Here is a 23,397-nt window from a genome sequence, read left to right as displayed (position 1 = left end):
TCTGTCACAGTTCACATCGTCTCTACAGCACTCCTGTCGTCCATTTTTTTCTGAACTCTCGGTTGAAACTTTCAGACTCATACTTGCCAATAATAGTGAACTCAGAGTTTGTCTCAGGGATGCAGTCTGAAAACAGACAGACATATAGATAGATACTTTATTGATCCCCAGGGAAGTTCAAAACAGCCCTCTCTGTAGCCTTTTATTACCTTACCAAATACTTAAACAAGATCAGAACTCTGTGGCACAAAAAGGCACACATTCTTCCTTCAATCATTAAAAAGATGAACAAAAACAAAAAAGTAAGCAGCTCTTTCTTTTTCAGGTGTATTGTAAGAGGATCATCACTTGTTCTTCTGAAGTTAAAGGCTGAAAAGCATGGAATAGCTCCTGTAGAGGTATTTTACTCCAACCCAGGAGTTTGTGCCTTGGCTGTCTCAAACTTAAGTCCATTGTCTCACTTTGGCCACAACCATGATGTTTCTGGTGAATGTTTCTGAGTGTAGTGTTTCTTTAACCACACTCTGACGTTTGCAGTTTTGGTGGTGGTTTGGCCTCTCATTGCGTTGACATACAACTTAAGAAATCAGACAATGAGCTCAGTCAGCACGATATCAGGAGCACATTTAATCTAGCCACTGTTCTCCAACACAACAAACAAACCATGTAATATAATTAACAGGCATAGCATGTAAGCAACATAAACAGCTACAGCTGCATCCATCTTGAGCAATGTCATTAAAATATTTCTTCTTCTTTGAGTGAAACCAATTCTGTACGCACAGAGCTTTGCTTGTCAAAAAGGACACAGCGCCACCTATCCAAATGTAGTGAGATGTTCTCGCCCAGAAGTCTGATTCTTTTTTCTGCATGTATACGCAGACATGACTGGATCCCTGACTGTGATTTTACGATCGAGCTATGACCTTAGTTGGACTGTGTGCATGTAAACATACTCGGTGAATGCGCCCCATGTACAGGAGCTACGTTTCAACACAAAAGTGAAATTTCCTGATTGGGCCTTTATTAAACCAAAAACAGTCATCAGAAGAAAATAATAATATACCACTTGTATTTGGCTCCTTCAGGTCTTAGCAGTTAGCTTATTAGCTAATGGGGTTTACAGAGGACATCATGACAGCAACAGGCTTCAAAAACAAAATAATCTACCATGAAATAAGGATATATTTTACTCACATTGCCACACATAGCCACAGTTTCTTCTGTTACAGGATACAAAGTCTTGAACATGAATTATCCTGGTCCATCGCCAAAATCCAACTCCAGTACTTTTCTAAACCTTTGTATCACATCTCATAAATCAAGGTGCTGCTGTTCTCAGTCGACAGGATAAAGAAAGAATATTTGAGGTGCTTGTGGTAGTTTTTGTAGATTTGCAGAAAATATTTCAGTCTTGCTTGGTGCATTCAGTGTTTCATGCTCACCTCCATCAAATAAAATGGTGCTCTGTATTTTCACTGCAAACATATTTCTTTGTCCTCATGGCATGTTCTTGATTGTTTTCTACCTTTATAGACCAAATGGGAATAAAACAATGAACATTTCCTGTCTGTGTTGCTCTTTATGTTAAACCATCCAAACACAGCTCACACCTTCTCCTCCTGCAGGTGCAGCCACTCCTTTGGACATTGAACCCGCTGCTGTATTAACTTCAAACATCAACACTTACTGTATTTATGTCATAAAGCTTTTCTTTGTGCAGCTCTCACATAAACAGCTCCAAGGTTCACTGGAGCTCACCTGGTTTGAGAGGGAAGAGGAGGAGTGTTGCATTGCCACGCTCACATGGCTTCCTGACAAACTCATGATGCATATCACAATATTTTTGTTGTGGTTGTTTATGCTTTGCTGGGCTCCATTTTTTTCTGCTTCTGAAAAAACTTCAAAAGGTCGGCAATACAGAAAAACTGTGCTCCATGAGGAGACTCACAGCCCGAGACAGATCTGTGATCCCCCGTCCAGCTCCAACACAGCAGGTGAAACTCAGGTAATACAGATTTTTGTTGGGTTTTCTGATGGATCAAGTTCCTAAAATTTTTGCCTCATACGTCTCGTCAGTGAATTAATAACAGCATGAACGAAATGAGGTCAGTGCATCAAAAGTCTTTTAATAGCAAGAAAATTAATTATAATTCAGCTTTATACCGCTGAGAGGCACCAGAGTGATGTTTACAGATTCAAAATAAAAATGTAGGAATGGCCAATCAGGTGTCAGCGGGAAAAACTGTTTGTATGGAGAGCAACAGCAGGCGTTTTACAATTCTGAGATCAAATCCTGAGAAAAATATAAAAAGTATAATTAACTTCAAAGTAGTTTTCTGGACTACTAACAATAAGTTTGTTATGTAAAGTTGGTCTCTTTTCATAAAATGTGTTGGCAGAACTTCAAATTATAAGTCTAAGCATGCTTCAGCAAAATACTCCAACTCAAATCTATGGGCGTCTTCATCTACATCTTCAATTTCCCTCATGAGCCACCATCTCTACTGCTCTCATGAATGAAATTGATTAGAATAAATCATGAATTCACCATAAAGAGCAATATTTCTATTTTTATATAAACTTTAGCTCAACAGTTGGTCTATCGATTATTGCTTCATTAGTTTGTGGTTTATGGATTAGTACGGCGGCCGCGGCTCAGTGGTAGTCGTTGTCTCTCTAGCGGTCTAATGGGTTCAAATCCTGCTCCCATGGCAAAATTGGTCAGTGGGGTGGGGATGAGTTAAACATTTCTCCTACCATAACAGTCGGTGAAAGAGATTCAAAGTGAAAAATAATTTTCTTCCAGCAAGGACTGAGCGATTAAGTGCCCCCACTATACAAATAAAAAAAGGATGAGTGGATTAAATTAAACATCACTACAAGCAGGAGCATAATAAAGTTGATCATTCAAGCTATTAAGATAATTTGAAACATATTTTTTACCTCTTATAAATCCAAAATAACTACAAAACATGTATCAAGCTGGGATTAATCTTCTGCTTAAGAAAAAAGAAGAAACATTGTCCCACAATACCAAATTCAAACTAACTTGGTACATTCCAGATTGCATCTTACATCTTGGGAAGCATGGTTAAAGGTCAAAGGTATTGATAGTGTCACCAGAGGGAAATCTAATAACTGGAGACAAACAAATTCATAAACAATGCAAATAAATTATCCACCTCAAGTACATAAGTACAAATATCATAAAACATGGAGGGATCAAATCTGACAACAACTTAATAAGTCATTGTGTGATCAGATTTAAAAGAAATAGCCTCCAACCTAAGATCTGCCATGCAAAACAACTCTAATCTTTTTGTTAAGAGTTCCAGTGTTTATGATGAGTCTCAGTTTCACTGTTAACAGTAAGTTCCATAGAGGCTTGCTTCACTGTCTTCTTTCAGTGGTATAAATCTGAACCAAGCTCTGTCAGGTCTGCCCTCAAGAGGAGAAGAAAACTACTTTTTAACTTTTACTTTTTCTTTAATATTTGTTGAGCTGATGTCTACAAAAGAAGACATGAGGTCCTTCAGCTGCCTGTTCATGCCTCTCTGTGTTTGCAGAAGTGTACGTCTGGTTTCTACAGAGAGACAGATGGATCACACAGAGGTCAGTGTTTGCCACGCAGCTCTTTACCATTTCTCAAAGCACAACTCCTGACCTGATGTTTAATCTCTGACAGAAGATGAGGTCCAGACAAATTCTTGTGACGTATCTGATAGTGATTACGTTTCTGCTTCTCATCTGACAATGGATAAAGTTAGTTTCTGATGGGTTTTGAGACATAAACTGCAGCAGACCCTGCAGCTGCCAGGACAGGCTGGGTATCACTGATCATGTGACCTATGGTTTTATAGAGTGCATCACATCTGGTGACAGCAGCTGGGGGGATCATTGTCATGGTGAGTCTGAAACATGAAGAGTTACCAATGAAAGAATCACACAGTCCTCTGAGGATTATCCATGGTTCATTGAATATTTTTACCGTTAATACTGACAGGATGTGATGGCTGCACTGTCACTTTACTGCTGGACTTGGAAAACATGGATGATGTCCTGACTCAGCTGAAACAGCTGGAGAAGGTTTCCAACAGTCCTGGTTCACTCTCCAAACTGAAACATCTTCAGGCCAACATCTCCAACACTGGGGTATGTTTCCTGCTCATTTTTGAACACACAATGATACAAGAAAGACTGATGTGAATAAGAAAATAAGAAACATGGCATTAGCTTGGATTGCTTTGTGTTATGTTGTTGCGTTACGATAATATGATACAATATGACGGGAAACTACACAATACTGTTCAATTGTTTATGTTGAAGTGTGATTAGACAGTATGTGATACCATGAGATATGATATGATATGTCATGATACAGCACAACAAGTTACCTCAGGAGAGAATATTTTACAATCAAATATGATACAACATGATTCTTTACCCAATGTTACAATCAGTTACAATGAGTTAGGTGAGGATATTGATGTTGTGTTATGCAGTTTTGTAACATTATGATACATCTTGTTGTGACGATATGATACATAGACATGTGATACAAAGATGTTATGAAACAATATGATATGATTCAATCAAGTGGCAGACTCTAGTCTAAAAACTTAAAACCTGTTTCATCAGCTTATTTTTCTAAAAGCAGACTGCACAGTTTTTTTTCTAACAATGCAGTTTGAAGCAGTGGTCCCCAACCCCTGGGCTGCGGACCGGTCAACTTACATTATTTTAGTTTGATTTATTACATGATTCTGAACAATGTTTTATTTTGAAAAATGACCAGATTCTCTCCGTCATACCCGTCTATGATTCTTGATGCCAAACACCCATGCTAGCGAACGCAAAAAAAAAAAACAACTATGGAATTTTTCTTAAGCGCCAGAAGCCAGAAGAAGAGCCAGTCTGTGAAAATATTGTCTGACATCAAACAAATCTAAACTAGTGGCACAACAAAGTTGGGGACCGCTAGCTTAGAGGATATCAAGAATGTGAGTTTGCCCAATCAGAGTCACAGCCCAGCTGATTGACAGGTGGGTGCCCAAAGGAGGCTCAAAGCCCGCCCATTTCCAATATGGCCTCGATTGATGGTTTGATTCAAAACTCTGTTTTAAAAATCAAACAGGTAACATCACAGATCATAAAGTCTTTGAATTCAGTACAATCTGCTTTTATGTTACCAAATGACATATTACCATATAATACTATATGATGGGATAAGTCATACACTGCACCTTTTTGTCCCCTTAGGGAGATTTGTTGTAGACTCAGGTTTAGTGCAGATTTATCATTTTCTGAAGCACTTTAAAAAATGAAATAAAACAAAAATCCACATGTAAACATGTCCTGCAGGCTTTGGTCCAGATGTTCAGCCTTGTTGTGAGAAACCTGGAACCAAAGGTCAAACAGCTGGAAACAGATGTGGATGGGGAAGATCTCAAACAGCTAATGAAAGAGGTACCTTTTTTAAAAAAAATTCTACATCTCAAAAGTTGGTAATCATCTTTCAGGCCTTAGAGTTATGCCCTTTGTTCATTTATGAACTAACTTTCTTCCATTTAATGTTGAGTTAATTCACAAAGGGAATCACACAAGACGTCTTGTTAGCATTCTCAAACTACTGGTACCATTTCCAGACACTTAAAGGTTCATCAGATGTGAGGAAGTTGATGCAGAATGTAAATGGAACAAAGCAAAAGGCCGAGGATCAGCTCTCTGAAGCTCTCCTCATACAAGGTACACAACTTAATCAGCATGGAAACATATTTATACAGATAAACAGTGGTTAATATGATGTATTTAACTATGTTGTGTCATGTCAGATTTAATAAACCAGCAGATGACTGAGGTGAAACATGGAGTCTTGGATGCTCTCTCTGACGAAGACAAAGCTGGGATGATGATGGAGGCTCAGCTGATGGAGCTGGAAATGAAAGCGAGAACCTGCAAAGCTCAGAGAGAGAAAGCAGAAAGAGAGCAAGAGGACACGCACACATGTGAGACTATTTTCCATAATTTTACACCTGCTCTCCAGAAAATAAAAAGATGCACTCATGAAGAGCCAGGTAGAGGAACAGAGGGACTCGCTTTTTCATCTTTAGTGACTGAAACCTACTCTAACCCATAGCTCATTCGACACCTGATACCTACTGATTCCTTATGGCAAACCATCTTCCCCTTCCCTTTCTACATTTCCTGTAACTGATGCCGTAGCTGTAGAGTCATTCAGCGGTTTAAACTCAGTGTCTTTGTCATCTCCTCAGTGCTGGATGTGATCAGGAGCAACATGACCCTCTTTATGACTGTGTCAAATCAGACTGCAGACTGGTTTCTGACAGACATCAAAGAGCTGCTGTCAGACGCTAAGGGGAGAGTGTACAGGATGAAAAGCCTCATCAGAAAAAGTGATGCAGTGCTGCGAGATTTAGAGGTAAGATCTGAGTGATGTGCTGCACAATTCACTGTAAAGTCATAGCTATGTTTTTACCTCTCTGTTCCTCTTTGACAGCCTCTCAGATCTCACCTGCAGAGGGAGCAAGGTCTCCTTCATCCTGTGACGGGTATGACCAAAGATCTCCTGATGAACATTTCCCACCTTTTCTCAACACTAGAGGAAATTAAAAAAGTAAAGCGTCTCATTTCATATCTGTGACACTACCAGAAATGTGTTAGAGCACATTAAAAATCTAGTTTCTCACGTGTGTTTTGCAGGAATTCGAGGCTCATGCAGCTCAGATTGATGGCGCCAAACTAGTGCTCTTTCAGAAGTTGAACAACCTTTCAGGAAAGGTGGATTTGGTGATGAAGGCTGAGCAGCATGCAGAGCAGCTCAGCGGAGAGGCAGCAGAGATCCAGCAGTGAGTAAGCAGCAGAAGAGGAAGAGACATGTGCAGAACATAAACACTGAAGACATTATGACATTTTACTGTATGTTTCTGCAGATCGCTTCTGGACGCTTCCATCAACTCAAACCTGCTTAGTGTTGTGCGTACAGGAGCTTTTAACAGCATTATATACGCCCTGAAGGAAGCAGAAATAGCAGCACATCAGTCCAAAGTGTCTGCTGATGAAGCCTCAAAGGTAACCGGAGCTGTTTGTAATACTGGAAGTCTTTAAGATCACAGTATGTCACTTATGTCCCTTGTATGTATATGCTTTTGCAGGATGTGTCTAAACCCGATGCAGCTGTAGCACTTAAAGTTAACTCAACTCACCTGTGGAGAGATGCTCAGAAGACTCAGAGAGACCTAAACAGTGTGTACAGTCATCTCAAAAACAGATATTTACATGAACTCAAGCAATGCATGACCAGAAAACTCTCTATTTGAACAGTTCTGTCAAATAAAACACATCAGGGAAAACTGAATCAGACAGAGGAAAAAGGAGATTCACTGAGAACGGGAATCCTGACCACCAGAGAAGACCTGAGAAACATTACAAGAGGTCAACGAGTCATTTTCCTGCAGAAGCTAAAGAAAAATGTCCAGCAGTACATGTGTCACAGTGGCTAATGATGTTTCTTTATTTCAGATGACACAGAAGCTCTGATAGAGTCTGCAGAAGCATCAGCCTCTTCATCCAACTCCTCTGTCAGTGATGTAAGGGAGAGTCTGAGGAGGGTGAGGCAGGAGGTGGACAGGCTAGCTCTGTCCAATGTCAGTGTGAATGTTGACAACATGCTGACTGATGCAGAACAGTCCTGTGAGTATCTCTGAGCTGATCCTCTGTGTAACTGTTGATGTTTTCCTCTTCCTTTGTTTTATAATGGCTGTTTGTGTCTGCCACACAGTGATGAAGTTAAACACAATCCTCCCTGCGCTGAAAGATAAAATCACCCAAGTTCAGTCTCTGGGCAGGACAGCGCCTCCTGATGGCAACATGACAGAAAACATCCAGAAAATCAAGGAAATGATCGAGGAAACAAGGAACTTTGTGATAAGGGTGAAGTATTCTTTAACTTATTAAATTCTACGTGTCAGTTGTGTGAAAAAGGAATGATTCTGAGCTCTGCAGGTTTTCAAAGTGTCTTCTGTTTCTGTTTTCTGAGCTGTATTGTTTAAAACGCATGCTCATCTCTCTCATAACATTGTTCACAGTCCTGGTAAAGATTTTTTTCTGTCTCGTTTTTTTTCAGGATTCTTTTTTTAAACGTACTGTTGCCCAGCAACAAAAAAGCAAAATTAACAATAAATGAAGCAAACCTTTCTCTCAGGAGTTGGTGGAGACCTAAGCAGAGCTTTATGAGAACCTTGCAATTTAACTTAACATCTAAAGGGAGCAGACATACAACTTTTAATAAAGTCTAATGGTTTCATTTGTTTTTATTTTTATTTATTTTTTAAAGTGGATAAAATACCAAGTGGTCGCCAACATTAATGAAACCTATTGCATGTGTCATCTGCCCCCAAGTAGTCAGTTTTTGCAGGTCTTCTTAATTCAGCATCGATATTAAAGGCTGGTAGCAGAATATTCTGTGGTATGCAATCAGTTGAAAATCCAAGCTTAAAGAATGAACTGCTCTTTAGTTTCCCCTACTAAATCCTCCACTACTGCAATAAAAAAGTGGCCAGCAGTTTTTTTTTGTTATACTGTAAAGAAATGGATAAACAAACTGTATATAAAAACCTCAACCTCAAATATGACACAGTTAGTCTCAGCTCAGGCGCCATTCAAGTAAAAACATATGTTCACTGCATTTGACAAATTAAAGCAGTAACAGATTTGGGATATTGCCCTTTCTTGTGTTTTGTACATAAAGTAACAATGCCCGATGTTCATCAATATGCCCTGTTCAAAAAATAGTATAAGAATTTCACAAGATCTCCACAAGATTAAAATGAGATCTCCATGAGACTTGCTAAAGTCATGAGGTCATCACATAAGGATCTTCTAACTGGTTCATGTTGGAGGGGCAGGCCTCAAAACACCAAAATCTGCCCATAGCTCTACCTGACAGGCCCCCAGAGGGCTGGCCAATCAGAGGGAAGGGGTTTTTTAGACTGAGAAGCCCTCAAAGAAACAGCAGCTGAAACAAAGACGTTCAGATGGGGCTAAAATAAGGGTTTTCTAAAACACTAGTGTGAGAATAGTGTGAGATACCTGAAAGACAGTATAAAAAAAAACAAACTAAAAATCAACCATTGAACCCAAACCTTTAAAGCCTCAAGTTAAAATGTCCAACTTGATGGCAGACTTTTTTTTTTCATAATCCAGTCCAAAAATAGCAGTTTTAATTGTAATTTTCTAAAGTTTCCTGGGTGTGGCTGAGTTGTCAGACACACTGGCTTTTTGAAGTCAGGACAGTGACAGCCCACCTTCATTCCATGTTTTTGTGTGTTACTGGATCGACAAAAAGCTGGGTTGACTCAGTATTTCAAGTATGGTGGCTGAAAGTGTTTGGCTTTTAAAGAGCTGGGAGAGAGTGAGGAAAAGTTTTTCAATCAAGATTGGGCACCAAATGTAACAAGAAAGCTCAGCTTGGGGTTGTTTTTACTGTTTTATTCACCCCAGTGTCCAAAAGCTAATGTCATCATAGTTCCAGCAAAACTGTCTAAAATCCATGACTCTTGGCCATTATCTTTGCAGCTCCCAATTGCCACCACTTTTAATGGGAAGAGCCATGTTGAGCTCCATCCACCAAAAGAGCTTGAGGACATAAAAGTATTCACAGCCGTTGATCTGCTTCTCCGTCTCCATCCAAACATTCCCTCCAAGAACAAAACGAGACGGAAACGACGCCAGGACAAACACAGAGATCAGAGCGCCTTTGTTTACTACCTTGGCAACAAGGATGTGAGTGTTTGTCTTTAACCTAATCCAAAGAGAATTATGTTTTTTATCCCACTTGTGTCATGATTTCCTTTGAATTTAGGGTTCTGGAGGCTACACTGGGATGGCAGTCAGAAATAAAGTGTTGGTTTGTGTTTATAAATTGGGAGGTGCTGTGCATGAGGTGGAAACCAGCAAAATAACGTCAACCACTATTGAAAAGTCAGAGTTTGACAGAGTCGTCTTCCACAGGTACTTTGGATGCTTGGCAGAGGTTTGAAAAGTGAACATATATTTTTTTGTTCACCTAAATTTTGTTACAAGAAAAGCACAGCCCTCAAATTTCATATCTGCATCTCTGCAGAGTTTATCAAGATGCTGAAGTGAACATCACGCGCAATGCCACGTCGTGGAAACCCATCAGTCTCGCTCCTAAACGTCACCGTCCAAGCACCATGACTGGAGTCATGGAAATTGATCCACATAGGGCTGTGTTCTACGTGGGAGGCTACCCTGAGGACTTCACAGTAATAAATCACATCTCATACTTTGCTCTGCATGAATATTCATCAGAGACAATGTAGACTAAATGAGCAAGTTAGAATCCTGACAGGGTTAGAGGACATAAACATTATCCAGCTTTTCACCAGATATGAACAAGCAGACACAAAGTATTGTTGCTGTTATCTCTACCTCCTCTTGCTGGAATGACTTTGTAGAGATCAGCAGTTGAGAGGTGCTTTCACCAGCTCTGCTCCTGTGTCTGGATTGCAGGACAGGATAATGCACCACTTTTTTTCTGTCAGAGATGGTTTGGGTCCAATAACTCATCTGAGTGTTTGAACACCTGTGCTGTTAGCCTTCATTATTTCACCGCTCTAAGACAAGTCGGAGGCAAATGCTAACCCTTTTTAACACAGCGTCAACAGGCAGTGTACAGCCTCAAGTGGACACTCAAGGAACGGCAGCTTTTATTTCTTCTGCATCAGCATTATATTTCAAGACCAGAGGCTGCTGCTTGGTCCTGGCCAATCAGAAACATGCTTTTCTGTTCTGATGAATAAATAAATAAATAAATGAATGAATAAATAAATAAGTAAATAAATAAATAAATAAATGAATAAATAAATAAAGAAATAAGTCAGAGCAGACATTACCATCCTGCAAGTAAATTCTTCTCATTGAAATGAAATATTCATGTGTTTTTTCTCTTTTGATTCTTTTAGCCTCCAGCAGAGCTTCATTACCCAAAGTTCAAAGGAGCAATTAAACTTTCCAACATCAACGGCCGCGCTGTTTCTCTGTTTAACTTCAAACGTGCTGCTAATCTGGAGGCGAAGCAGCCAGTTGTGACGTAAGCACGGATGTTGGTTAAGAATATTTTTGTTGTAAGCTGTTAAATTCAGATGAAAACTGTCTCAACATGTTCAGGCTCCCTCATGCAGAGGACTCAGATTGTTATGAAGGGACAGGCTACCGCCTGGCGTTCATAAAGGAGCCGGAGAAAACCACAAGACTACTGTTCAAGTTTCACACAAAAAGCAGAGAGACCAACGCCCTCATGTTCTACATCGGGAATGAAGTATGATGTTTCACAACACCACCTTATGACAAGCGCAAATGAAATATAATCAGTAAGAAATGAAGCTGTCTTTGTCATCTGTTGCAGAAAATGTAACATATTTTGTTTTCGTTTTTCTGCTGCAGGAGAATTTTTTCTGTGTCTATGTGGAGAGAGGTTTCCTGGTGCTTCAAGGGCAGCAAGCAGGTCGAAAGATTCAAGTCCAGAGCAAAGAAAAAGTGTCTCTGTTTGTAAGATGATCTCACAGCAGTATCTCTGACAACAATCACCACTTGCACATGTCATAACCTAGCTCACAACATTTATAAGTTTTCTTTAATGCCAAACTTCACCTCCCATGTTTGGAAGTCAGTCTTTGTGTCACTACTGCTCAAAGAGGGTGACCCTAGTTTGTTAAGATATGAACCAATGTCTAAGTCGTCTGTCCTGGCCAAAGTGTTAGAGTATCTTGTCAGTGAGCAACTGAAACTTCTTAAATTACTCAACTATAAGGTTTGACAAGTACCAGATTGAAAAATGTAGTGCAACAGGCTGCATGTCTAGCCCTCTTATAGTGACCAAAGGAGTACCACAAGGGTCAGTGATGGGTCCACTGCTATTTATTCTTTATAGAAATTATGTAAATCGTAGCTTCTTGAATGCAAATTTTCATTTTTATGCTGATGACACTGGGTTGTATTGCTCCACATCCACTTAAGTCCAAACTCTCTCCCAGTTACGAGTACCTTCTAATGCTCTTCAACAACTTTTACGTTTTGAAACTACATGCTGAAAAACCCCAAATCATGCTGTTTTCCAAAGACCAAAACTGAAACTGGGTTTGTGTGTGTGCTCCTCTTTGCTTGTCAGAAACTTGGTACCATCTTGAAAAATTGAGTTACTTCCTGTTTGAACAAGTATTAAACAGAAAACAGTCCAATCTTACTGAATTCAAGTATTTTATTATAAAATGTTTTTTCTGTTTCTCTCTCTCAGGACAGGTACTTTGCCATCGACATCAATGAGGATAAGATTGTGTTGCAGTATGGACGCAAGAAGATCTCTGCTGATCATATGCAGACTAAATATACAAGTTACTACATCGGGGGTTTGTCTGCACAGCTCAGACAACAGTAAGATGCAGCAGTCACAGGTAAATTTCTCATTTATATGTGATTTTAAACATTTAACATTATGCTTCTGTGTTTGATTCACAGACACAACATCACAGCTCCCCCGCTGAGAGGATGTGTGGATCAGGTGACAGCGGACACACCGTTTATCGAGTACAACCGGACGATTGGTGTTGGACAAGGATGTCCAGTTTCTCTTATGGTAACCAGAGAGGGCCAAATTCAACCCACAGAACAACAAAGCTCATAATAACTTTTAATCGTGAGATCAAAGTAAATCTGTCCTAAGAAAGGAAAAGCCAGAGTCCTGGAGATAGCTTTTTTTCTTCCTCAGAGATTCTGTGTTCTCTGCAAAACCAATATAAAACCTTTCAACCAATCAGCTTTAATCTAATGCCCACCTGATGAATACTGTGCAAGCCCTTTCATTTGGTTGGTCTTTTTTTGGGACCTGGACTAGTCTAGTCCTCTAAAGGTGCCGCGGTATATGGCACCATGGTATTAGCAGCTTCTTTAAGTCTTAGAGTTATGAAAGGGAGCCTCCATGGATCAGACTTCAGCTCATCTTACTGGACTAGACTGACCTCTGGGGAATCTGGAGGCCAAGTCCCGTCTTTGGACCTTGTATTCTTGTCATAATGCAGAAGAAATTTAACTGGAAGCATGGCAGTTCCTGACCACCCAACTTCATATATGAACCAAAGTAAACCTGAGTTGCTTTAAGAAGGTAACTAGGATGATAACACTACAGTCTCTTTTGTGTGTGTTTCTGCAGGGGGTCCGCGCAGCTACAATATATTCTGCTCTGTCAGCTGATTCTCTGTTAGTCTGGGACAAACAGCCGCTCTCTGTCTCAGTGGGCTTCAGGACTACAGACTCACATGGGACTCTCCTCAAGGGAAGCTCTCAGGTAAATCTGCGGCCTTCAGCTTTAAAATGACATTTCAGTGTTTTTCAAGCTGGTTTGTATTCCATCCATCCATCCATCCATCCATCCATCCATCCATCCATCCATCCATCCATCCATCCATCCATCCATCCATCCATCCATCCATCTTCCCTCTTTGGGGTTGAAGCCTATCTCAGCTGTTTTAGGACAAAAGGCAGGGTACACCCTGAACAGATGGCTAGTCTATTGCAGGGCTCACATCGCAGAGACCGTAGACTGTACATAGAGTGGACAGTGTGGCTCCGCCATTTACCACGGTTTTGAAGCCAAAATACCCCCATCACAGGCGCAGCCATTGGTAGCAGCCAGAGTCTGCGCAGTAGAGACGATGAGGGATTCTGTGAGAATCAAAGCAGACCCGGGTGACAAAAATACATGTTTTTTTCTTTCGTGAGTCTAATCTCTTCTTGACTCTACCTCTCGACATATTTTACAGTCCCCCCAAAAAATACACAAGAACGGCAGCTGTCCATCATCATTAAACGTGACGTAAAACTTTGTTTTTAACCTCCTATATCTAATGAAAACGAAACTTTTCAGAAAAAAGAGGACTTGAATACAAGACAGCCAAATAATATATAGAAATCACCACAACAATCGGACGTGAGAAACATTTCTACGATGTGTATTAACCACAGCCCATCTGTAATGACTGGAGAGACGGATATTTTGACCTATACCAAAATCAGTCACCTTGGGGAGCAATTTTTGTGTCGACCTCACTTTGAGCCAAGCGAGATGACGTCCATTTTTTTTTCTGCCTATGGTAGAGAGAGACAACCACATGTTGTGCCGGGGGACACAGTGTGTCTCTGCTCAACAGAGCATGTGCATATGCCTTGTGGATCACAGACAGCCTGTACCCTCCTGTGCGACATCTCAATATACAGCAGGGTTTCATAGGCACTTGTATTCCCTCCTCACTTACGGTTACAAAACACCATTACAACAAAAAGTTGAATCAATTGGTGCAGATAAAACAAGAAAACTGAATTATCACAAGGCATGACCAATGGTGCATTCATTTAAAAAAAAAAAGTAAGGTAAGTTATGCATACTCAAAATACTTGGGTTGTATGTACTTGTCATATGAAAGTCAGCGTAACTTAATTTTGTGAGGCCAGTTTCCATCTTTTCTCAAAGAAAGTTCATTTTACTGTGTTTAACAGTGTACACAAATAGTACAAAAACAAGCAAAAAATTCTCAGTGGGGATGAGTGCTTTCAGGTCAGAGTCTTTCTAAATGAGCTAAAAATCCTTCCAGCAGTTTCTCATTGAATGAGCTGATCAGTTGTGGCTGATACAATCTCTGGAGACATGAAACTAAAACAGCCAAGCTTAAAAAAAAGGGAAATATCACTTTTAAGGGTCAAAAAGGCTAAAAATCAAAGATACTTGATGGATACTCTCTGATCTCAAGCTGGGCTCCTCCTCTGTCCATGACCTGCAGCTGTCTCTGGATGATGGCTTCACAGTGTTCAGCAGTGGTAACTACAGCCTCAGGTCAGACAACAGGTACAACGATGGAGAATGGCACTACCTGTCTGCAGAGAGGACGGCAGAGGGGTGAGACATAGCTTTATTCTGTCTGTTTGTTGTTGTTGAAATGTAGGGTAATGATGGTGACTTAAGCGTCTGTGGTTCTCTCAGACTGGAGCTCAGCATCGATAACATGAGGGTGACTCAGAAACAGTCGAGCCGAAACAGGGAGGAGGATCTCACTTTAAAACCAGGGAACTTTAAAGGCTGCATCTCCAACCTTTACACCAGGAGGTTTGGAAATATGTTCACATGATGAATGCAGGGCACAGATTCTCTGCGTGAGTTTGTTCTTCTGTTCTTTAATGAATGTTTCATGAACATCCAGGCCTGAGCAGAGCTTCCTGCCTGCTGATCTGAGCTCTCTCTCACCGTCTGGAGATGTCATCCTCGGCCTGTGTGATCTCCATCCTCCTCCTCCTCCTCGCTTACAGCTTCTACCTGAGCATGTGATGACACCACAAACACACAAACCTGTAAGTGGAGAGAAGCATTTCAGGGCAGTACAGGACAGGACAGTATCAAACCTCCACCTGACTCTACAGTATGATACGCATACGAGTTACTTCTCTGCTGTGTGTCAGATTCAGGCTCCAGCAGGCAAACGATGCAGACACCTGTCAGTTCGGTGGACTGAATACCAGCTCCTTCAGGACCACAGCTGGCTCAGCTACACTCTGCCTCAGCAGGACCTCAATCACAGGTAAAGGTATTCATAAAGGAAATGAAATGTAACATGTGATGAAGATGTGCAAGTTATGACAGTTCTGTTCAGCAAAGCTACAGTTGATTCTTCATCAATTTGTTCATGTGAACTGTAAATGATACTGAGTTTTCTTGTGTCTCAGGCCTCACTTCTCACTGAACATCAAGACCAAGTCCACCAAAGGTCTGATCCTCCATGTAGCAGGGAGAGGGGTTGTTCCTCTGGTGGCTCTGTTCATCGCCAATGGGAAAATAAAGATGTCTCTCGGGTACGACAGGATCATCCACCACAAGCAGAAGAGCAACGATGGAGACTGGCACAGAGTGAGTTCAATCAGAAGTTGCTAAAGTTGGGGCCAAAGATGGGACATGGATTAGGGACCATGGTTCGTGGATCGGATTCTGTTGTGTGGTGTCGTATCGTACTGAATCATATCATATTTGATGTATTGTATCGTATCCTATATTATCGGTTTGTTATATTTTTCTGAAACCTCCTTGACTGAGGTCTTTTGTGTTTACAGTATGTCACAGTTTGTGTGTATGTGTGTATCCCTAGGTTGAGTTCAGCGTGGAGAGGAGCTCTTTTCACCTGTTGGTTGATGGTGTCCGCGTGACAGATGGACACCTGCCAAATGACGAGGGATCAGCTCTAGACCTGATGAACCCAGTGTACCTTGGAGGAGATGTGACGGGCAGAACCACAAAAGTCTGTATCTCTGTCAGATGCTTACTGACAGCTCTGTCACACATTTTCATCTGGTTCATTTCTCTTTTCCTCACTCAGGGTCACAGTATCCCCATGAACAGTGTGGTCGGGTGTGTACGAGACTTTAAAATGAATGAGGAGGTTGTCGGTGAGCCTGAGGGTAGACACAAGACCTTACCCTGCTCTGACAGACTCACAGAGGCAGGGGTGTACTTTGGAGGAGGTCACATCGTCAAAGGTTTGTTTGATTCAGAGCAGCTGGTAACCTGAGCACCTACATCAGCCCCAGATTCTCCTGTTACCTTCTCTCTTATTTTACCAGTGTCATACGTACAGTCACTAATGCTTGCTTTCTTCTGTAACACCGAGAGTCTTTGCTGCTGCTCTCCCTGCCTTGGCCATTCATAAACAGTGGGGGAAAGAAGTATTCAACCTGTCATCTTTTTTCTCATCACATTTATTTCCAAAGATGCAATTCAAACAAAATTTCTACCAGACATCGGTATTAACTCAAATAATCAGCACATGAAAAGAAATCACAACGTTCAGGTCCATAAATAATGATTATGTGGAATTAAGTGTGATAACACAGGAAAAAAGTATTGAACAAACTAATTGAGACTCATCTAATACTTAGTGGAGAAGTCTTTGTTTGTAATGACAGCTTCCAGGCGCTTCTTGTATGTTTTAACTAATCGCCCACACTGCTCAGGTGTGATTTTGGCCCATTCCTCTGCACAGATTGTCTGTAAATCTTGAATATTCTGTGGTGCCCTCTGGTGAACCCTTTTCTTTAGTTCTTTCCACAAATGTTCAATTGGATTTAAGTCAGGTGATTGACTAGGCCATTCTAACAGATTGATTTTCTTTTTTTCAAACCATTTGAGAGTCAACTTTGCCGTGTGCTTTGAATCATTGTCCTGCTGGAAGGTCCAGCCACGTCTCATCTTCATCATCCTGGTGGATGGCAGCAGATTCATATCAATAACTTCCCGATACATGGCTCCATTCATTGCTCCGTCAATTATATGAAGTTTGCCAGCATCATGAGATGAGAAACAACCCCATGCCATGATGCTTCCACCTCCAAAGTTCACTGTTGGTGTAGTGTTTTTTGGGTGATGATGTGCAGTGCCATTTCTCCTCCAAACATGGTATGTAGTATGACAGACAGTTCAGTTTTGGTCTCATCTGACCAGACAACATTCTTCCAGTATTCTGCAGGCTTGTCAAGATGCTGTTTAGCAAACTTTAAATGAGCTTCAACATGCCTTTTCTTGAGGAATGGAGTCTTGCGGGCTGAGCGTCCATGGAGGCCATGGCGGTGGAGAGCATTGCCTATTGTTTTCTCTGTAACAATTGTATCTGCTGCCTCCAAGTCTTTCTGGAGCACTGTCAGGGTGGTCCTTGGCTCGTTGAGTACTCTTCTGACTATCTTTCTGATTCCCTGGTCAGAAATCTTGCAAGGAGCTCCTGTGTGTGGCCTGTTGATGGTAAGGTGGTGCTTCTTCCACTTGCGAATAATGGCCCCAATGGTGCTGACTGGAGTATTCAGGTGCTTTGATATTAGTCTGTAACCAGTTCCATTCTGATGCTGAGCAACAATCAGGTAGTGAATGTCTTCAGAGAGCTCTTTGTCTTTGCCCGTCATGAGGTGTGACGTATTTAACTGCTTGGTGAAAAAACAACCTTTTTTATAGGACCATCAATTTGCTCCAGCCCAGCTGATGTTGGTTTGCACTAATTGGAAGTTCAAGTAATAATTACTGACAGATTTCAGGTGGTATGGTGCATTTCCTTGCTAAAGTATACAGCCTTTCCATGGTGTGTTCAATACTTTTTTTCCTGTGTTATCACACTTAATTCCACATAATCATTATTCATGGACTTGAATGTTGTGATTTCTTTTCGTGTGTGGATTATTTGAGTTGATACCAATGTCTGGTAGGAATTTTGGTTGAATTGCAGCTTTGGAAATAAATATAATGAGAAAAAAGTTGACGCGTTCAATACTTATTTTCTCCACTGTATGTGCATGAAAGATAGGGGAGATATGCTCCCTGACTCAGGCTTTGGCGTTCCAGATATCAACATGGAAGAGCAGGGAGCACCCAGAAACCACCAAATACAACTTTTTGCATTACATGATGGGTGAGGTCCTGACTGAATTATTTTATGTTCCAGATAATTTCTTCACTCCCAGCTCTCTGTTTAAGTTGTCTTTCGAGCTGCGTCCTGAACACCTTACAGGTCTCCTCCTCCACGCTCTGGATCACAAGTCCAGCTTCAGTGTGTTCCTGAAGGAGAACAAGGTGAAACTTTCCACTGTGAACAAAATGTTTGCAGAGACAATTTGATGAATTGAGTCAGTCTCAAAAGTCACAGCCTGTGAAGGAGTCATTCATTCCAGGGTACTGTTAGCAAAGATTTAACTCTGCTGTGTAGCTCTTACTGACCTCTGAAGGCAACCCATCATGTCATGGTGATGGTTTTGTTCTGTGTCTTACCTTTGCTTCTTTTGTTTTTTAACAACTGTAAACTTTTTCTACAGGTGGGCGTCAGAGTGCAGTATGGTGGTCATGACATCAGTCTGTTACTGAATCCTCCTGAAAGCCTCTGTGACGGAAAGTTTCACCTGGTTACAGGTAGGATGGCAGGTGAAACATGGCTCTTTACATCACCTCTTCACAACCAGAAGGTGTTTACTCTTCTTTTGTGTCTTTCAGTGTCTGGACAGGAAAAAGTTGTTAATCTACAGGTGGACTCCTCATCTGAGCAGACAGACTTGCCCTTCACCTTAAACTCAAGACCTGAGATGCTTTACATCGGAGGTACACTCATTAAAAAAGAGACTGTAATGTATTTTCAATAACAGATGTGCCATAATTTACCCTTTTATATTCAGTTATCATTTAAAGGTAGGGTCTGCAGGAATTTTCATTTCTTGTAAGTAAACACAATATTTAAACTGGGCTCCTCCTCCTTGGTTCAGTGCCAGCAGCAGCACACACCTACTGCCCCAAACGGTGACTAGGCAACCACACTCACTAGCCCAGCAACCACCTGCAGCATTGGGTTTCTACAAGAGACTCAAGAGCAGCTGACTTGGCATGTTAGCACAGGCTAATCACAGGTATTTGATACATACCTGGTCAACAGAAAGCCGACTTGTGTCGCTCTACAAGTTCCCAAAAGTGAGTGAAAGTTTAGCCAACCCTCACCGTTGTTTAGGAAAAAGCTTTATCTGTTTGGGGTTTTGTTTCACTTTGGTTATGTTTTTCTTCCTCCATGCTACATCCACTATCGTAGCTCCTCCGATCCCCTTCCACTCATCAACTCGCAAAGTCACTAGCACGCTAGGCACGCTGTGATTGTGATTGGCTGATGTAACCACGCTTAGTCTCAGCTCAGAAACGTCTTGATACAACCAAAACATCAACATACAGGCTGAGGAGGGGGTTGAGGCAGACACTGACACACATGTATAGATTGACCAGATTATTCTTGTAAAAAGGTGACATTCATTTTTTAGGAAAATCCTGCAGACTGTACCTTTAAGTATGTAGGTTACAAAAAACAAAAATGACAAACTTTTATTTGTGGACCTCTTTACAAAATTACATTGTGCTTCAATAGAACAGTAAACCAACGAAAAAAAATTAGATTAAGAAGTAACATAGAAAATATTTTAAAATGGCCCTGAAAGACAAGCAAATAAAAACTGTAATATAAGTCTAATTCCTTAAACTTAACTTTAACTTTTTAAGTTTACATTTTGTCTTATTTTTAAGGTCACGCTGATCATACATTTTTAAACTAACATTAATTTGAAATAATCTGAGATTTTTGAAACTTTTGTACTCTATATGAACAGACACAGTCTGTTGATATTTAGATTAATCCTAAAAACAAACAAACAAACAAACAAAAAAATCCCAAACCAAAACAAAAAAACAAACATGAAAAAATTGTTTTTCTTCTTTTCAGGATCTCCACAGAAACTCAGACTCCCAGTGTCGTCTCCGTTCATCGGCTGCTTCAGAAACATGAAGCTGAATGGACTCAGAGTTTCATTTGAGAGCAGATCCACCGTTATTCAACCTGTGAGCATCAACGGATGCCCGGCAGGATAAAGACAAATAAATTGAAGACAACATCTCAATGACTATAACCCAAACAGAGACTTCAGCATCCTGAACTTTTATTTTGAGACAGCTGAACCTTACTATGACTGTCTTGATTTCATGCTAAAACAGGATTCTTTTCTCCAGCTGATAATTTTTACATTTTACAGCATTGATAAAAATTTGTGCTGGCTTGATTTGTGTTAGTTTCGAGTGTTTGTTAGAATCAAACACTTGATCAGACTTTTAAAAACCCCCACCAGAATTCAGCTCCTTGGGTCATAAAAAGAACTCATCACTTCGTCTTCAAACAACTTCACAGGCTGCCTGTAAAACCACATAAACTTCAAGACTCGTCTTCTGACATTTAAGGCTCTCAACAACTTTTCTCCTCTGTACCTCTCTGATCTCCCTCACAGCTACTCGTACTCTCAGATCTTCATCCAGCATGGGTTCACTGGACCTCATGGTTGTTTGAGCTCCACGGGCTTGAGCATTCAGCGCAAGCAGCTCCCCTATTTCAGTTTCAAGTCCCACCTGAAGCCACATTTTGAAATGTGGCTTCAGGTGGAAATGAAGAATGATACATGAAATGTATCATTTTTATTATTATAAGATACACAAATAAATGAAAGCAACTTTTGACAGATAAAACACTCTCCTCTCATGCAATTACGAGCTGCATGAAGACCCTCTGGTGCTGCTGTCTTCCCTCCCTGCTCTACATTATCAGGTGATTAGAAGTAACAGAGTCTGAAGATACATCCTGACCATATCAGGTATAAAACACTCAACCTGCTGTTCTGCTTCTCACCAGAAGATGGCGTGCTTTACCCAATGTAGCTCATTTCAGGTTCTCTGTGTTTGTAGATCTTCACTTATTCTTTTTTTCCTGTGAGCCCATAAAAGGTGGCGAGTAGGTGATGAAACAAACACAAAATCAAGGACTCTCACCTGTAAACATTTCAAATACTCTATTGTGGCAAAGCAAGGCCATATATGCCATATCAAAACCCTCATGTTTATTGACAAAATCTAAAAATCTAAAAACCTGAACTGTTTTCAATAAATGTATAAATCAATCAAGAACAATTAAACTGCTCAAAAATAAATAAATAAATGAATAAAAGAAATACAAGTGCTTCCTCAAATTTCAAGACAACATGCCCCCAGAATAATTCAACCCACTGAATGGGATTGTTATAAAAGGACACATTTGCAAATCATGTGTGGCCAAAGCCCACCTGCTGTAACTAATCAGGGCTTCATTATTTGCATCAGGTGTGCTTGAGATGGAATACATTGAACAGAGGTTTGTTGACAGTGACGTCTGTCTACATGTTGGAAATAAGGCCCAGTCAAGACACTTGCCCAAAAAAAAGGTAAGAGAAGAGATTATTGACAAGGCATGGATACAAAATGATTCGGTAGGGACTAATAGTTCCTAGAGATATAAGCATAATTTTTAAGTTTAAAGTTAAAAAAAGAGCAGCTACGCTACCAGAGTGAGGAAACAACTAAAAAACTATGACCAGATTACTGAAGAGGCAGGTGGTCAAAACTGCTCAAGCTACTGTAGAAGACCTGTAGCTGGACTTGGTGGCAGCAGGCAGTAAGGTTTGAGTTTGCACAGTGAGGCGCAAACTAAACACTGAAGGTTTCCATAGTGGAACAAAACTAGAACTTCCAGGGCCTCTGGATCAGTGGTGTTTCTACAGGAGAAAGGATGAAGCAAAGCACACCAAGCCTACAGTGAAGCATGGCGGTGTGTCTGTGATGCTCTGGGGCTGATTTTATTCTTCTGGCACTGAAAACATGTAACATGTAAAGTGCAACAAGAACTTATCACGCACCTGTAAAGGCCAAAATGTGCTATCAGTGAGGAAGCTGCAGCATGGAGTTTGTTGGACCCAAGTGTGTTTTCTTGTTTCCGGATTTTGGGTCCAACTCTTAGAAAGACGGTCTTCTTCCCAGACCATCTTGGAAAAAAAAGGTGTTTTTTTTTGGCCCCTTTTCCAATTGGAAAGATTAGTCCCGCCTCTTAAAAGGCAAAAAGCCAAACACAGCTGGATTTTTTAGTTGCACTTGGGATGACTAATCAGATTTCAAGTAAGGGCAGTGCCAACCCCTGGACACGCCCATGCTTCTCAAAAATGTCAACAGCATCAAGTGCAGATTTGTTAAAAACAAAATATGTTAGTTTCAAAGGGTCTTTTTTCAGGGAAAGAAAGTATCTTCAAATGTTTATTTGATACTCCACACAATGTAGCCTGAGGGCTCCAATACTTCCAGGGGTCATCGTGAGGTCCCTAGGAGCATCCCCAGTATGTTTACTCAAAACCAGATTTCAGGTGCAACCATTCTCCAGCGAGCCTTCACAGTCTCCTGACTTAAGCCCCACTGAAAATCATGTGGTGTGTTTTGAAGAAGGCGTTTGTGGCACATAAACCCGAGAAAACTGATAAACTTGAGGCTTTATCTCTTTTCATCTGATCAGAGAGTGCAGCATCCTTCATGTCTCTGTGTATGAAACATGATGTAATCTTTAACACATTACTGACACACACATAAGGGAACGGCGCTCATGCACACTGGATTCTTCTGTTGCATCAGTTATCGTTTCTTAGGGTTTCATCTGAAAGTCAGTTTAATTACTGCGCCTGTGATGAGTTCACGCTGAAAATGACTGACGCCCTCTCATGATCTACAAAAGTGAAGTAGTGATGACTCTCACATTGCAATACTGTCATGGGACAGGATCAGAGAAAAAGATAAGACTAACTTTTTTTACTCAAAATGGACACAAACATGGAGGAAAAAAAGTTTGTAGACATCCATTTGATCTATCAAAGATTGATCACATGACTCTTTATTTTCAGATTCCTCTGAACTTGGTC

General features: G+C 40.7%; 1 protein-coding gene across 2 annotated transcripts; it reads left to right on the top strand.

The window, feature by feature from the left end:
* The first annotated feature begins 14 nt into the window (after positions 1-14).
* Positions 15-23,369, top strand: lama3 (laminin, alpha 3). 2 transcript variants are annotated; one of them, XM_074667536.1, is made up of 35 exons: positions 16-2,008; positions 3,570-3,615; positions 3,864-3,908; positions 4,007-4,155; positions 5,365-5,469; positions 5,649-5,748; positions 5,835-6,008; positions 6,276-6,442; positions 6,521-6,637; positions 6,724-6,869; positions 6,954-7,092; positions 7,176-7,266; positions 7,345-7,455; positions 7,543-7,713; positions 7,802-7,953; positions 9,598-9,804; positions 9,884-10,032; positions 10,145-10,307; positions 11,007-11,134; positions 11,212-11,362; positions 11,488-11,592; positions 12,338-12,474; positions 12,559-12,676; positions 13,250-13,384; positions 14,874-14,989; positions 15,074-15,196; positions 15,291-15,438; positions 15,547-15,665; positions 15,811-15,991; positions 16,227-16,376; positions 16,455-16,614; positions 18,561-18,688; positions 18,928-19,021; positions 19,103-19,207; positions 20,364-23,369. In XM_074667536.1, exons 1-35 carry the CDS (start codon positions 1,826-1,828, stop codon positions 20,507-20,509), a joined length of 4,659 nt encoding a protein of 1,552 aa, XP_074523637.1. In that variant the 5' UTR covers positions 16-1,825; the 3' UTR covers positions 20,510-23,369. The 2 variants fall into 2 exon arrangements, with proteins under 2 accessions (XP_074523638.1, XP_074523637.1); XM_074667537.1 differs by lacking the exon at positions 14,874-14,989 and having other exon boundaries at positions 15-2,008; positions 15,036-15,196.
* The last annotated feature ends 28 nt before the right edge of the window (positions 23,370-23,397 follow it).

Source organism: Halichoeres trimaculatus, unplaced genomic scaffold (genome assembly GCF_033239565.1).
Source record: "Halichoeres trimaculatus isolate MK-OKI-2021-1 unplaced genomic scaffold, fHalTri1.1 fHalTri1_scaffold_4, whole genome shotgun sequence".
NCBI lineage: Eukaryota > Metazoa > Chordata > Actinopteri > Labriformes > Labridae > Halichoeres > Halichoeres trimaculatus.
This window is presented reverse-complemented; position numbering and strand designations above follow the sequence as displayed.

Coding starts and splice junctions, on each gene's coding strand:
- lama3 (XM_074667536.1), top strand. CDS start 1,826: ATGATGCATATCACAATATTTTTGTTGTGGTTGTTTATGCTTTGCTGG. Junction 5,749..5,834: donor TGAAGCTCTCCTCATACAAG/GTACACAACTTA, acceptor GTGTCATGTCAG/ATTTAATAAACCAGCAGATG. Junction 12,475..12,558: donor TCTGCACAGCTCAGACAACA/GTAAGATGCAGC, acceptor TTTGATTCACAG/ACACAACATCACAGCTCCCC.